General features: G+C 46.7%; 1 protein-coding gene across 1 annotated transcript in view; it reads right to left on the bottom strand.

The window, feature by feature from the left end:
* The window catches only part of TGM3 (transglutaminase 3), a 39,742-nt gene that overhangs the window by 10,813 nt on the left and 14,528 nt on the right, over window positions 1-14,401 (bottom strand). Inside the window, exons 7-9 of the mRNA XM_059134339.1 lie at window positions 11,994-12,171; window positions 11,757-11,892; window positions 2,004-2,107 (exon numbers count right to left, since the gene is read on the bottom strand). Of these exons, the coding sequence (XP_058990322.1) occupies window positions 2,004-2,107; window positions 11,757-11,892; window positions 11,994-12,171 (418 nt within the window). The remainder of the gene's footprint in view (window positions 1-2,003; window positions 2,108-11,756; window positions 11,893-11,993; window positions 12,172-14,401) is intronic.

Genomic DNA, 14,401 nt, shown 5'->3' with positions numbered 1-14,401 from the left:
TCCCAGCCCTGCCTATCACCTTCCTCTTCCAGCATTGGGCACAGGCAAGGTCAGATAGATGGACAGAAATGTAGATAGATATGTAGATGTAGAAATAGAGACTAGAGAGTGTCATTCACCCAGTGCCCAGCTGAATAAAGCAAGGTGTGGCAGAATAGAAAGAAGAGGATTATTCTATTCGTGTTTACAAGACAAAGAGACAAAAAAGACACAAATCGGGTGCCTGAGTGGCTCAGTTGGTTAAACGTTTGACTCTTGATTTTGGCTCAGGTCATGATCTCGGGGTCCTGAGATGGAGCCTCATGTCAGATTCCGTGCTGGGTGTGAAGCCTACTTAAGATTCTCCCTCTCCCCTGTTACCTCTCTCTAAAAATAAAACAAAACCTCCTCAAAAACAAACAAAAAACCCCCCACATACAGGTACTTTTATATGTCTGGAAGAGTGACTTTCAACTTTTTTTTATTTTTTATTTTTTAAAACCATGATCTCTAGGTCACAGGACATAGATGGTCCTGAGACAAAAGTTTTACAGGACAAGACTTGTTCTTACTATGTCCAATGCATTCTGATAGTTTTTTCTTTTCCTAATAGTTTTTTTCTTTTTCTCTCCCCCTACCTTTCTATGCCATTCTGCTTCATTTCTTTCTAAAAGATTTATTTATTTATTTATTTTAAAGATTTTATTTATTTATTTGAGAGAGAGAGAGAGACAGAAATAGCAGGAGAGAGCAGGGGTTGGGAGGAGAAGGAGAGGCAGGCTGCCAGACGCAGGGCTCGATTCCAGGACTCTGGGGTCAGGACCTGAGCTGAAGGCAGACATTCAACTGACTGAGCCACCCAAGTAAGTGTCCCTAAAAGACTTAGTTTTAAGTAATTTCCACACCGAGTGTGGGGCTCAAAGTCACAACCCGAGATCAAGAGTCACATGCTCCACCCACTGAGCCCGCCAGGGGCCCCTACTTTACTTCATTTCTGAAAATGATTATCACAACCCACTAACTATGGATCATGGTCAAAAGTGTGAAATACAGAGGCCTGGAAAATATCTGGAAGGTTACCTCCCACTCCAAATCCAGTAATGCTTATTGCTTTTGGTAGAGAGGCTGGGTTAGGGGAGGGAGGTATAACTTAGTTTTTATTGTGAGTCCTTTTAGAATGGTTTGAAATTTTTCTAACCATGGGCACATGTTACTTTTATAATCAATTGTTTTAAAAAGTAGGCCCCACACCCAGGGTGGAGCCCAACATGGGGCTTGAACTCACGGCCCTGAAATCAAGACCTGAGCTGAAATCAAAAGTGGGACGCTTCACTAACTGAGCCGCCCAGGTGACCCATGATTTTTTTTTTTTTTAATATAAGAAAAACAATTCAAAATGAAGGTAGCAAATAAGAGATGCCCTGGAGGCCACAAGAGGGTGAAGAAAGATTCCTGGAGGGTCTGGGACCCAAGCTTGGAAGCGAGTGGCCAGAAGTGGGAGCAGAAGCCCTGGGCCCAGGGACAGGGATGGGACCAGACTGTAGGAAGGAGAATTTGGTTTGGTAGAGGGACGCTGTGGAGGGGATGGAGGTGCTGGGGGTCGTGATCATGGAGACCTCCAGCCGAGCTGGGGAATTTGGGCTAAATCCCTGGGGCAACAGGGGCCAGATGGTTTCTGTACTGGGAGACATAGGTTACTAGAGGCTGTGTGGGGAAATCACTGTTGGCAGAACGTGGGTTCTTTCCCTTGCTGCCTGGCACGTGCCAGGGCCTCCACAGCATTGACAACAGTCGTGTGGGCGCGGGGAAGCCACTCATTTAAATAGCAGCCTGAGCCAGGCAAAATTAGGATGGGAAGTCTTCTCTGAAAAATATTTTTGGTTTAATTCCATCGTGCCTTCCAGGGATGGAGAGCCCTCAGAGGCTTTCTGCTTCTGTCTACCCCTGTAAAGAATCGAGAGGCCAGGACAGAGAGTGAAACCCAGAGAAAGGGGTGATGACCAGTAGGGCCGGAAGAGGGTTACCTTGGCTCCTCTCCTGGGGGGTAGCATCCAGAACCTGCCATCCGTTGTACGATGGGCCCAGGTCAGTTCGCACAAACCAGCCTTCATTCCAGACGTGGAAATTCCTGCAGAGGGAAACACAGACTGCAGGGTTTGCCCAGGGCCATGCAGCCGGAGGTGACAAAATACCATATCTCTGGCGGGACAGCCCAGTGCCTCCTCCTCATTGAGTGAGTCTTCTCTGCCCCAGCTATTGGACTAAACTCTGCCCAGCACTGCCTCTCGCAAGCCCTCACAGCACTATGAAACAGGTGCCATTTTTTCCCTGCTGATCTCATAAAAGGAGAAACCAAGGCTCAGAGAAGTTAAGCAGCTTACGACAGCAGAGTCAAAGTTTGGACTCAGGTATGCCTAACCCCCAAACCTGGGTCCTAGACCACGATTTTCTACGGCCCTTCTGAGGAGCAGAATGGTTCTAGGTGAGAGCCAATAACCAAGTGGGCAACCCCACGGTGCTTTCTCGTGTGGGCCCTGCTGGAGTACACGTCTGTGTCTCCTGTTGGCTGAGAATGGATGGGGTTGCGGGGAGAGGGACAGCTCTGGCTAAGAGCCACATGCTGCTGGGCTGAGGTCTGGATCGAAGAATGATATACGCCAGTCCTAAAAATGCTCTTCATCAAAGGCATCCCCTCATCTCCCAATCTCTATGTCTTGGTCACGACTCTAGAGATAGCCAATTAACTGGTCTTAATCACTGCATCCCGTGGTTCCGCCCTCTCCCGTCTGGTCCTCCTCTCCACACCCAATGCAACTGCATTTGTTTGATTCTGGGAGTTTTGATCCAACCAGAAGCTGTAAGTCTGACATGAATGCAAGTTCCATCCAACTTGAAAACGGATTTTTTAATACACAGGAGGTGGAGAAGATAGTTTAGTGCAGAGTACCAACTCAGAAGCCATGAAGAAAATGACAGATAAATGTGGCGAGGTAAAAATATTAAACTTGCCTATACCAACCAGCCAAACAAACTGTAATTCTGTTTCCTGCATGGCAGAGTGGGCTCATAACAGATGGTCCCTTCTGCTGGTAACAGTAAACTCCAAAACAAAACAAAACACAAAAGAACAAGACAACTACTTGAGAATGAACAAAACAGAAGGATTTTGGAAAGGAGTCAAAACTTGAAGGAAGGAGTCAGCGTGGGGTAAATTGCAACTTTGGGTGACTTGGCCTTAAGGACAGGCCACAGCTGGGGTGAAGGGCAAGGCAGTAAAAATTGTTACAGACAACCCACATTTTTCTGACCTGAGGAGCCAATAAATAGTCTGAGTCCACCTGGGCCACTAGAGTGTGAGGGGGAAGCTCTGGAAAGGAAGGGGTCAGAGAAAAAAGATCCCAGGTTAGTTGATAAACCCTGCCCAAGCCTCTGAGCAGCTCTGACCCATGCATGTATGCAGATAAGCAGTCTGGCTGACGATTGAAGAATTGAGCTGAGATTTGAGTCTTTGCTGCCACAAGTGCCACGGCGCTTGCCGTCTGGGTCCACCCCCAGGCAGGCTGCTGAAATAAACTGACAGAATCCCGACTTAGCCAATGCCCAGGATACAGACCCAGATGACTCAGCACATGAAGAACCAGAAAAACGGCATCCATCCTTCAAGGGAATAGACTCTAATCAACAGAGTAACCTTAAAATAGTACGGATGCCAGAATGACTGGACACGGACTTGAAAGCAGCTATTATAATGAAGTTCCATGAAATAAAGGAAAACAGGTCAACAACAAGTGAAAAGAGAGGGACTCTTAGCAGAGCAAGAGAAAAGATGAAAAAAGAACCAAATACAAACTTACAACTGGAGAAAAAGACCCACCTTAAATGAAATAATTCGGTGACTGGGCTTAGAATCAAGAGCACAGAGGAAAAGATCTGTCAGCTTGAAGACAGACCAGTAGAAATTGCCCAAACTGAAGAAGAAAGAGAAAAAAGATTGAAAAAAAAATCAATAAAATGAGGGAGATACATAACGTATGTATAGACAGAGATTTACTGTAATTAATATTATAAAGTACTTACAAATCAACAAGAAAAACACACAAAAGAACAAGTGAAATACACCAATAAAGGATGATGGGCAGGCACTTTTTTATAAGAAATACAAGTGATCACTGAACACAGGAAACTAGTTTTAATCTCACTACAGTGAAAAGAAAATTAAAGTGACAAAGAGGTACCATGACCCTCATAAGATGACAATGATGAAAACCCAGGATGACACACAGGATTCTGTAATACTCATTTCTAGCTGTGGGAGAACAAGCACAGTCAGAGCCCACTGGTGGAACTTGAAATTGGTGTGATATTTATGGAGGGCCGTTTGGCAATAGGTATGATAAACCTTTAAAAATCTACGTGCCCACTTAGCTGGTAATTCCACTCTAGGAATTTCTCCTATAAAAGAATCCCCATGAGAATACACAGGTATACAGGGGAAGATGTTCACTGTAGCATTGTTTGTAAGAGCAAAAACAGTGGAGGAAAAATCCATCATTAAGGAAATTCTCTGCAGACTGTGGCGCAGTCATGCGATCGTGTATTCTAGAACTGTCCAAAAGAATGCCTAAAACCAATCCAGCACTTCCATGAAAGATGGCTACAGTGTATCAAGTAAGAAATGGCGCAGGGTCCATGATTTCAACCACCAAATGATACCATCTCTCTAAATTTTTATCTATTGACATAGAAAGATATAAGAAATCATACAATGAGGGGGTGCCTCGGTGGCTCAGTCGGTTAAGCCACTGCCTTCAGCTCAGGTCATGACCCTGGAGTTCTGGGATCGAGCCCCATATCAGGCTTCCCCTGCTCTACAGGGACCCTGCTTCTCCTTCTCCCTCTGCCTCTCCCCCTGCTTGTGCTCTCTGTCTCTCTGTTATATAAATAAATAAAATCTTTTAAAAAAATAATAAAATAGACTTGTTTAACTTGAGCCTATTTGGGTAACTCCACACACATACATCTAATGTGTGTGACTATAAATGGAATGAAATGTCCAGGAGGATCTGTCTCAAAATGTTATTCATATTTTTCTCTGGATAGTTATATTATTAATGACTCTTCTAATTTATTTATTTATTGTTATTATTATTTTTAAAGATTTTTCTGAGAAAGCGAGAGCACACAAGTGAGTGAGCGGGGAGAGAAGCAGGAGACTCTTCAAACAGACTCTGTGTTGAACATGGAGCCTGCTGTGGGTCTTGATCCCACGACCCCACGATCAAGACCTGAGCTGAAACCAAGAGTTGGGCGCTTAACTGACTGTGCCACCCAGGCACCCCAACTTTTTATTATTTTGTAACCAGGAAAAGTGTATTTTCATTTTGCAGGTTTGGAGGAGACTTCCTGGGGGGCCAGACTATGTACATGGGGGAGTGGTATGCTCTGCACCTATTGGAGGAGTTGGAAGTGCCCCGTAAGTATTTACAGGGTGCAAAAGGAGCCTGATAGTTCTTCAGGGAACAAGGGGAGATATAAAAACTCAGCTCCAAAACAAGGCAGAAGGAGATAAGAGCCTAAGGGGTGAACAGATGATTAAGAATAATACCAACCAACAATATGCATAGAGAAAAAGAATACTCTTATTTACTACTGCAGTGAAACAAAGGTCACACAATCTTTCTGGAAGGAAACAGGAAGAGATGTCATAAACCTTTAAAGCGGTCATTCCCTTCAATGAGGGACAAACCATTTCTAGCAATCTTTCTTACAGGACTAATCACAGATGTGTTCAAGGTTTACACAGAAGAATGCCAAGTCCTGTGTTATATATAACAGGGTAAAAAGAAGGGACATAAGTAACCTGGGGAATGGTAATAAGAACAGTAGGAAAATAAATAATGGTTCAACCATACAAGAGAATACAGTGCACTTAAAATCTTATTTTTGATGATTATTTAATGACATAGGGAAATATGCTCAAAAATACAGCGTTTCATTGGGCGCCTGGGTGGCTCAGTGGGTTAAGCCGCTGCCTTCAGCTCAGGTCACGATCTCAGGGTCCTGGGATCGAGTCCCGCATCGGGCTCTCTGCTCAGCAGGGAGCCTGCTTCCCTTCCTCTCTCTCTGCCTGCCTCTCTGCCTACTTGTGATCTTGCTCTGTCAAATAAATAAATCAAATCTTTAAAAAAAAATACAGCGTTTCATCAAAAACACGTGATTTAAAACTGCAAAGTTGGTTTCCAGGTGTGGGGAAAAGCAGGATGCACCTATTATATGTTCTGTTTTGTACTCATGCCTTGTAAAACGTATAATCCCGATTCCATAAAAGACAGCAACTGATGGAAGAAAGAGTTGCTGGAAAATGATCAAATATTAAAAGTATGTGAACAATAGGATTCCAGATGACTTTTACTGCTTTATCCTGAAATTTCCTATAATTGTGCGGTGGGGGAAGGTCATGATAAAAATGATCGCTAGCGGGGGTGCCTAGGTGGCTCAGTCGGTTAAGCATTGCACTCTTGATTTGGGCTCAGATTTTGGGGTGGTGAGATGGAGCCCGGCATTGGGCTCTGTGCTGGACATGGACCCTGCTTAAGATTCTTCTCCCTCATCCTCTGCCCCTCCCCACAACCGCCACTGGTGTGTGCTCTCTCTCTTAAAAACTATCCCTAGGAAGACCCTCAAAATGTTTTTTTTGTTTTTTTTTTTTTTTTGAATGGGCTTTCATAGTCAGTAAGAATTCACCCAGAAGAAAGCATGGAGTGTGTGAGACAGTGATCAGGAGACAAGACAGGGATGAGAAAGCAGTTTTGTGTTCATCTGGTTCCTGTCAGAGAACCCTAGGGGAAGGGTGGGTTGGTAAAAAAAAAACTGGTGAGTAGCTGTGTTTTACTACTTATCTGCAAGGCAAGAATTTAAGAAGGCACAGATAACAGATACATCCTGGTCCCTCCCTCATTAGGAAGCCAGCACTTTACTCATGGTTATGTGGGATGCAGGTACCCTTCTTCTTCTTCTTTTTTTTTAAAAAGATTTTTATTTATTTATTTATTTGACAGAGATCATAAGTAGGCAGAGAGGCAGGCAGAGAGAGGAAGGGAAGCAGGCTCCCCACTGAGCAGAGAGCCTGATGCAGGGCTCAATCCCCATAACCTGAGCTGAAGGCAGAGACTTTAACCCACTGAGCCACCTAGGCAACCCATGCGTGTACCTTTCAAATGTCCAAGGGCGCCACCGTGGAAATTCTGTTTCTGATCGTATGTTTCTGATTGTGTGCTGTGCTCTCTCCCACCTCCCAACCTTGGGTTCTGTTTCCGTCTTGAGGGGTTTCAGGAGGAGGAGCTCAAGGAAAGGACACACTGTAGGTATCAGAACTATCTGAGACATTTACTAAAAGATGTGGATTCCCCTATCTCCCTCCATCTAAGTCAATTCTGATGTAATTTTGGAAGGTTATAAGCCACTGCTCTAGAGACAGCATCGGAATTATGCTTACCTTTGAATTCATGGGGTCAGGAGACCCTGTCTAGAAAGGGACCTCCAAACTCCTACCTCTTCCATTGGCAGCCTTCCAGATGCAGCCCAGATATTACCTCCTCCCAAAAGTCCTCTCCTGGTGTGCTGGGAGAATGCCAGCCATCTGTCCGTGCTATCTCTGAATCTTGCAGACTTGGTTATTTCACTTTTTCTACTCCATAATCGTCTGTCTTGGGCAGCTGTAAGCTCCTCTAGCCCAGTTCCTGCATCTCCTCCCTCTTGGTGCCCAGGGCCCGGGGTGGGGTCTGGCATACGGTATATACTTAATCATGTTTTCTGCAGCCTGAGCCCTCTTGGAGCTGGTTTCCTTGCTGCAGGTCTGAGCGAGGTACACCAGGGCGTCTAAGTAGTAGTGGAGGCTGGTTGCCATGGAGAGATTGTATCAGGAGCCAGGAGCTCAGGCTGAGGCTTGGTTGCCAACAGCTCTTCCCTAGAACTAGCCAACCCCACCTCCCTAGGACGGGGTAGGGCGATCTCCACGTGCCTGCCACCTCAGAGCTATAGAATGTCTACAAGTAGAGTCAGCTCTATGACTCTAGAAATCAGGGAATTGAGTCAAATGAATTAAGAAAATAAGCCAGAAATGTCAAGGTAAAGATAGCTTTGGTCCTACTGTTTCACATCATTTGCTTCCTGCTCAGTGACTGATCAGGGCCTCAGAATTCTCCTCTACAGTGGCTCAGAAGGGACCGTGGAGAAGAAGCATCCCAGACTGAGGTTCCCACCCCCACCCCAAAGCAGCCTGCTTCTCAAGAAGCGAACACTCCAGAGGCTTGTACCACTTGAGCCAAACCACCAGCATGAGCAGAATGGTTAAGAAGAAAATGCACCCCAGTGAATTCAGTGAATGTGATTGAAAGAAAGAAGATCTAGAAGAAATTGCTGAGGTCCCCTGTTCTAACCTTTCATTTTACAGATGGGAAACAGAGGCACGAAAAAGTTAAGGAACTTACATAAAGTCAGACGCTTATTAGAGAGCCTAAACGTCTCTCTTATTTCTCTCCAGGGCTTCGTTTTCTCGTTCATGAAATCATCAGGTACCCCCAATACCCCCACCACCAAGTCCTAAAATTGTCTGGTTTGGGAGAGTCTTGTTGGCAGGACTCCATGTTCTACTCCTAGCTTGGACACAAATTCACAGTTTGACTTTGGGTAAGTCATTTCTCCTCACTGAGCATGTGAGGTAGTGTTTAGTTTTACAAGGAAGTGCCATCTGCTGCCGAGGTGTGAACCAAAGAGCCTAGCTTCTCCATCTGCACGGGCTGGATGGCACCCAGCCTCACCACAGCTCTGGTTGGTGTCCAGCCAACCAGGAAAATCTCAAGGTAAGCAATGTTCAGTTGCTCAAGGTAACATTAATCAGGAATAATAACTACGTTCTCTGGCATCTCTCCGGTGCTTTATAGTTTACAAAGCTGCCTGGGTTCAAATCCCAGCTCCACTATTTGTTGGCTGTGTGCCCTTGGGTGAGTGACTCTGTGCCTCAGTTTCCTCAACTGTAAAATGGGGGTGATGATAATAGTGCCTATGTCATCATTTCTGGAGAGTAAGTGCCTGGTACATAGCAATTGCTCAGCAAACTATTTGCTGCTGCTGTTATTATCAAGAACTTTCAGAGGCTTAACCTCACTTGATCCCTACTTTCTATGACTTTAGGCATCTCTGGGCAAGGTTTTAAAAGCTTCCAACATGTGCAACACAGAAAGATTCAGATTGAAGTGTTTCTGTCCAAACCTGAACTGTCCTTACAATAATAGATTGGGAAAGTCATTCCAGGCAGAGAATGGCTTGTGTTTTATCTCCCTCTGGGTGGGATCTATGCAGAAGGGACTGTATAGGTCCCTTGGGGAGGGTAGCTCCCATACAAAGAGGAGGGTGAGGATCCAAAAAAAAAAAAAAAAAAATGCCAGTAAGAGACTTAAGTGAACCTAGTGCTGGGCCAACCCTTGTATTTCACTGATGGAGAAACCTGGAACCAGAAAGATGAGGTGACTTACACAAGCCCTAGAGCAAGATAGTAGTGGGGCCAGAACCAGGACTCAGGACTCCTCATTCCATCCAGTGCTGGTTCTCCAGCTGCAGCTGGAAAGTAGCAGGTTGGGGAGGGACCACTGGTTGCCACTGCTTTCACCAGGAAGGCTGGTGGAGGATGAGCAGGTAAGAAAGGAGGAGACCCCCAGCAAAAATCAGAGCTCTGGGGGCTCCTGGGGGCTCAGATGGTTAAGCGTCTGCCTTCAGTTCTGGTCATGATCTCCAAGTCCTGGGACTGAGCCCCCCGGTCAGGGCCCCAGCTCCTCGGGGAGTCTGCTTCACCCTCTCCCTCTGCCTCTCTCCCTGCTTGTATGCTCTCTCTCTCTCTCTTAAATGAATAAATAAAATCTAAAAAAAAAAAAAAAAAAAAAAAAGACAGTGGAAACACCGTGGAATGTCTCCACGGGCCCATACTTGTCCCAAGATAATTATATTTGGAACGAAATATAAAGCTAATGTGGGGTGGTAGTGTAAACCAGTAACCAAGACCTTTGGGTCCTAATTCCAAATTCAGCTTAAAAGCCCCATATTTCTGCTCCCAGGAAGCATTCCTTTGTGACTCCTTCGCTGAGCTCCCATGGGGCTTACTGTCTGATGCATCTCCCTGGTCGCTTGCTAAACAGCCTCTTCTAACAGCTTCCCCATCCCCTGTCTTCCAACAGCACCGGCATGCTTTTGGTAGAGGACTGACTCTCCAACTTTCTGATCTCTCTGCGGATCGTAGCACAAAGGATAATCCCAGAAGGGTTACACCCACAGGGACCTCCCTTCCCGAATGATGTTGGACCAATCATCTCCTCTTGCGAAGGAAACCGAGGCCAGGAATGGCATTGCCCCAGTGGTGAAAACAGATTGCAGTGGGATACGGGACACAACAACAAATGAAAAAACTAGGGAGGAGAAAAAAAAATACTCATTCATGAGTAGCTGGGAAACAATATCTTGCTAACGCAGCAATATCATTTAGACAGTAAATTGTATATGTGCAGATCAGGAAAGAACATCCTGAAATAAGCCTGGAAATAAGATGGCATCTGCGATCAGGTTATGTAACCCCATACGCATGTGAGTGATTGTGTGTGTATGGGGTGGGGGAGGGGATATCCTTGGAAATGGATTAAAAACAATAGATCATTGACATAGGCAAGAATTTCTCTGCATATATGGCACATAGTTATCTGTGTGTACATGCGGATACAGACATAATCATTTTCAGTTACCACTTGGTAATGACTTGGCATATAGTATGATCTCAAATAGATGTAATGAATTTATTTTACGTATGTATACTACTATATGAAGTTATAGATATGTGTCTCTAAGTTTTATACAACCAATTTTCAGTTGCCACCCATTAGACGTTACATATATATATGGGTATAAAGATACAAGGGCACGTGCCATATTTATGGTTAAAAATATAGATGTTTGGGGCGCCTGGGTGGCTCAGTGGGTTAATGCCTCTGCCTTTGGCTCAGGTCATGATCCCTGGGTCCTGGGATCGAGCCCCACATCAGGCTCTCTGCTCAGCAGGGAGCCTGCTTCCCTTCCTCTCTCTCTGCCTGCCTCTCTGCCTACTTGTGATCTCTGTCTGTCAAATAAATAAATAAAGTCTTAAAAAAAAAGAAATACAGATGTTCAATTACATATCCGTATATATGTGTATACATGTATATATGTTCAATGTGTTCAATTATGTTCAGAGCTTCTTATTTTCAATTGAAATCCAGAATAAACAGGCTTCTTACTCTATCAAATCAAGGTGCATAGAAACTACACATGCATAAGAGAAAACACACTGCTTTCCTTTAAGCAAGTCTTTAAGTCATAGGGGTTGCTGGAAATAAGATCAATTGACTTTTGGTACTGGCAAATCAAGAGTTTCAAAAGCTTCTAAAGTAGCTTAGGGTCTAGTGGACTCTCTAAACTCAGGCCAGTTGCACTGAGCCCATGAACCACTATTTTTCACGGGTATTGAACCCTTCATCTGAAAGCAAGACAGGGGACCCCAGACTTCACAGGGCCCTAGGGAGTGTTGTTTTGGATCTTAGGGGAGGGCTCATCAGCACTGCCAACATTCCCACTGGAAAGCTTGCGCTCACGTGTTACTTGCCTCCCAGCTCCTGTGTGAGCCGGGTGGCAGGACCTGGGGGAGGCGTGGGGGTAAGAAGCCGCTCAGGTTCAGTGTTCAGAACAGGTCAGCTACTCACCACACGCTGTCACTGCCTTTCTCTATGGGCCTCCCGTAGGGGTCATAGTACACGTCCACACTGAGGTTTCGGTCTGTGTCATGGGCTGAGTTGAAGTTGGTGACCACTCGGGAGGGAATCCCAAAACACCTCAGCACTGCAAGTCAAGGAGGGGTATGAGGACCCGGGCTGCAGCGGAAATGGCACGTTGGCCACGCCCCCCCTTCCTCCCCATGGTTGCCCACCGACCCCGAGTACCTGTATTGAGGGTCCCAGCAAAGACCCAGCACTGGCCGTATCGGACGGGTCTGAAGCCCGATTTTTTCCACTCCTTGAGGATCTCCACACTGCCATTCCAGTTCCGTGGGTCCAGACCCCCCGTGTAGTTGCCACTCCAATTCCCGGAGATCACGCCGTTGTCATCATTGCCGTTGACCTGGGCAGGGGGAGCCCCAGATGCGTCAGTGGTGAGTTCAGGGGACAAGGCAGGGAGATGAGGAAGGAAGCCAGGGAGATGTCAAGTGGATTTTCTGTGTCTTCCTGGGTGATTTGGGGATGATCACTGTGACAAAGATCCTCTTAGGGTCTGGAACACTTCATTAGTTTAGAAGTGTTTTGTTTAACGGGCTGTGACGGTTGCCCCTAACCCATCTATCAATCCTGTGAGCAGGCTCATGGGATAACCTGAGGCTCCACGGCTTGTTCAGCGGCTAGGCAGGGTCCAGACGCCAGCCTGCCCATGGCTTCTTGCCAGGACTCATGGGGGGGGGGGGTCGCTGATGTCTGACTTGGAAGCCCATGTTTTAAAACTCAATTTGGGGGTACTGGTCTTCTCTAAAAAGGTGCTTTAGAACTTCAGCGGCTAACTTCTTGGAATGCATAAAGATGGAATGTTGCTTTTCATTCATTCATTCATTCATTCATTCTCTCCCTCTCTCCCTCACTCATTCATTCAACGGAAGGCCTGATTCCTGTATAAGCAGCACGGGCAGGATGCAGTGTGAACAGAGCCCCGGGTTAGGAATCAGGAGACCTGAGTGGCATTGTCTTTTAGAGACACATATTGTAATACTTACAGGTGAAATGATATCGTGCCTGGGATTTATCAACTACTCTGTAAAGGAGTGGGTCAGACCTGAAACCACACTGGCCTTGAGGAGGGGACCACAAAAGCTGGTAGTGGGTAGCAGGGGTTTGTTTTACCATTTCCTCTATTTGTGTGAAGGTCTGAGCTTTGCCACAATAAAAAGTGAAAAGGGAAAGAAAGGAGAAACCAGGTTCTAAGCCCAACTCTGCTGCTCGTCAGCTGGGGGACGGTGGGCAGGTCAGTTCACCTCTCTTCACATGCTCTTCATGTTCCTTCCCATACAGGGAAAGTTAGAAACAAATGAGCTTCCAGGAGCCGAGCGTTCAGAGTTTAGGAAACTTGGACCAGCATTGATCCCAACCCTCCAGTGAGAGGCCTTGAGCCCCATTCCCTGCCTATGTTTGGCTCCCCAGGTGGTAAGGCCAATGAGAACAGAGTCTGGACACAGAAGGATCCTTGGCCAGCGCAGGCCAGGCCAGCCTTCCCCAGCCCCACTCCCAGCAAGGCCTGGGCTCTAATCGCAGGATCAGGCAAGACAGGCCTTCTCCGAGATGGAAGATTATGTAGCCCATCCCATCTCCTGAGTCACAGGTGCTCCAGCCACCAAAGTGGTAATCGGTAGGGTCATCTCTGGCTGAGAGCTGAGCCTTTCAAAGCCTGGTACAGGCCATAATTAGCTCAAGGCCCAGCCCGAGCAGGAGGCCTAGAGAGCGGGGCAGGGAGGTGTCGCTGAGGAACTTGGCACTGAGATAACATGGTTTGTCCGCAGGGTCAGAGTGAGTCAGCAGCTGCTGGAGCCGGCTGGCCTCCCCCACCCTCTCCCAGGCCCACGAGGCTCAGCCTCCCTTAACCTCAGCTTCAGCTCCGTCCCGCCCTTCCCAGGTCACTCCGTTTCCAAGGGTCAGCCCAGGCCCCACGTCCCTGGTTCCCTTGCCCGTTGCATCCGTGCGGTTCCACATGCCCTGGGGCTCCCCTTACTCCTTTCCTGCCAGCCCGGTGTCCGCCTCCGCTCTCACAGGAAGCCCCCTGCTTATTCAGCAGCTGGAAGATTGCTCTGATGTCTAGCAACCTAACTAGTTCGTGAACTCAGATAACGCTCCCACTTGAAAGGGAAAGAGACGGAGAAAGGCCTAGGCCACTAACGACAACTAAAAAAAAAAGTTAAGACACATCCGGGCCATGAATTTCAGAGGTTTAAACTTCAAGAACCCTTCGACTTTTGGCATTTCCATTTATATATAACATTTGAGCAGGCGGAGACCACGTTTGGACCCTTCTGAGGGAGGCCTTGTCAACACACTGAGTAGCAAGAGAGACTCTTCCCGGCCCCAGCGTGTGTGTGTGTGTGTCTGTGTGTGTGTGTGTGTGTGTGTGTGTTTGGGGAGAGGGCAGGTCTCATGTGGAAGGACTGAGCCCCGGGCAGGCAGTTGGAGGACTTGTTCTGGTTTGGCTCAAAGGCTGTGGTTACAGCTGACCAGTCCCTTTATCTGCTTGGGTTTCCCCATCCAGGTGTTGAGTGCGGCTGCCCCAGCTGAAACCTGAGCCAAGTTGCTGTCCAGGGGAGGGATCAAAACAAGGG

Source organism: Mustela lutreola, chromosome 9 (genome assembly GCF_030435805.1).
Source record: "Mustela lutreola isolate mMusLut2 chromosome 9, mMusLut2.pri, whole genome shotgun sequence".
NCBI lineage: Eukaryota > Metazoa > Chordata > Mammalia > Carnivora > Mustelidae > Mustela > Mustela lutreola.
Note: the sequence above shows the minus strand (reverse complement) of the source record. Positions and strands in the feature narration are given on the sequence as shown.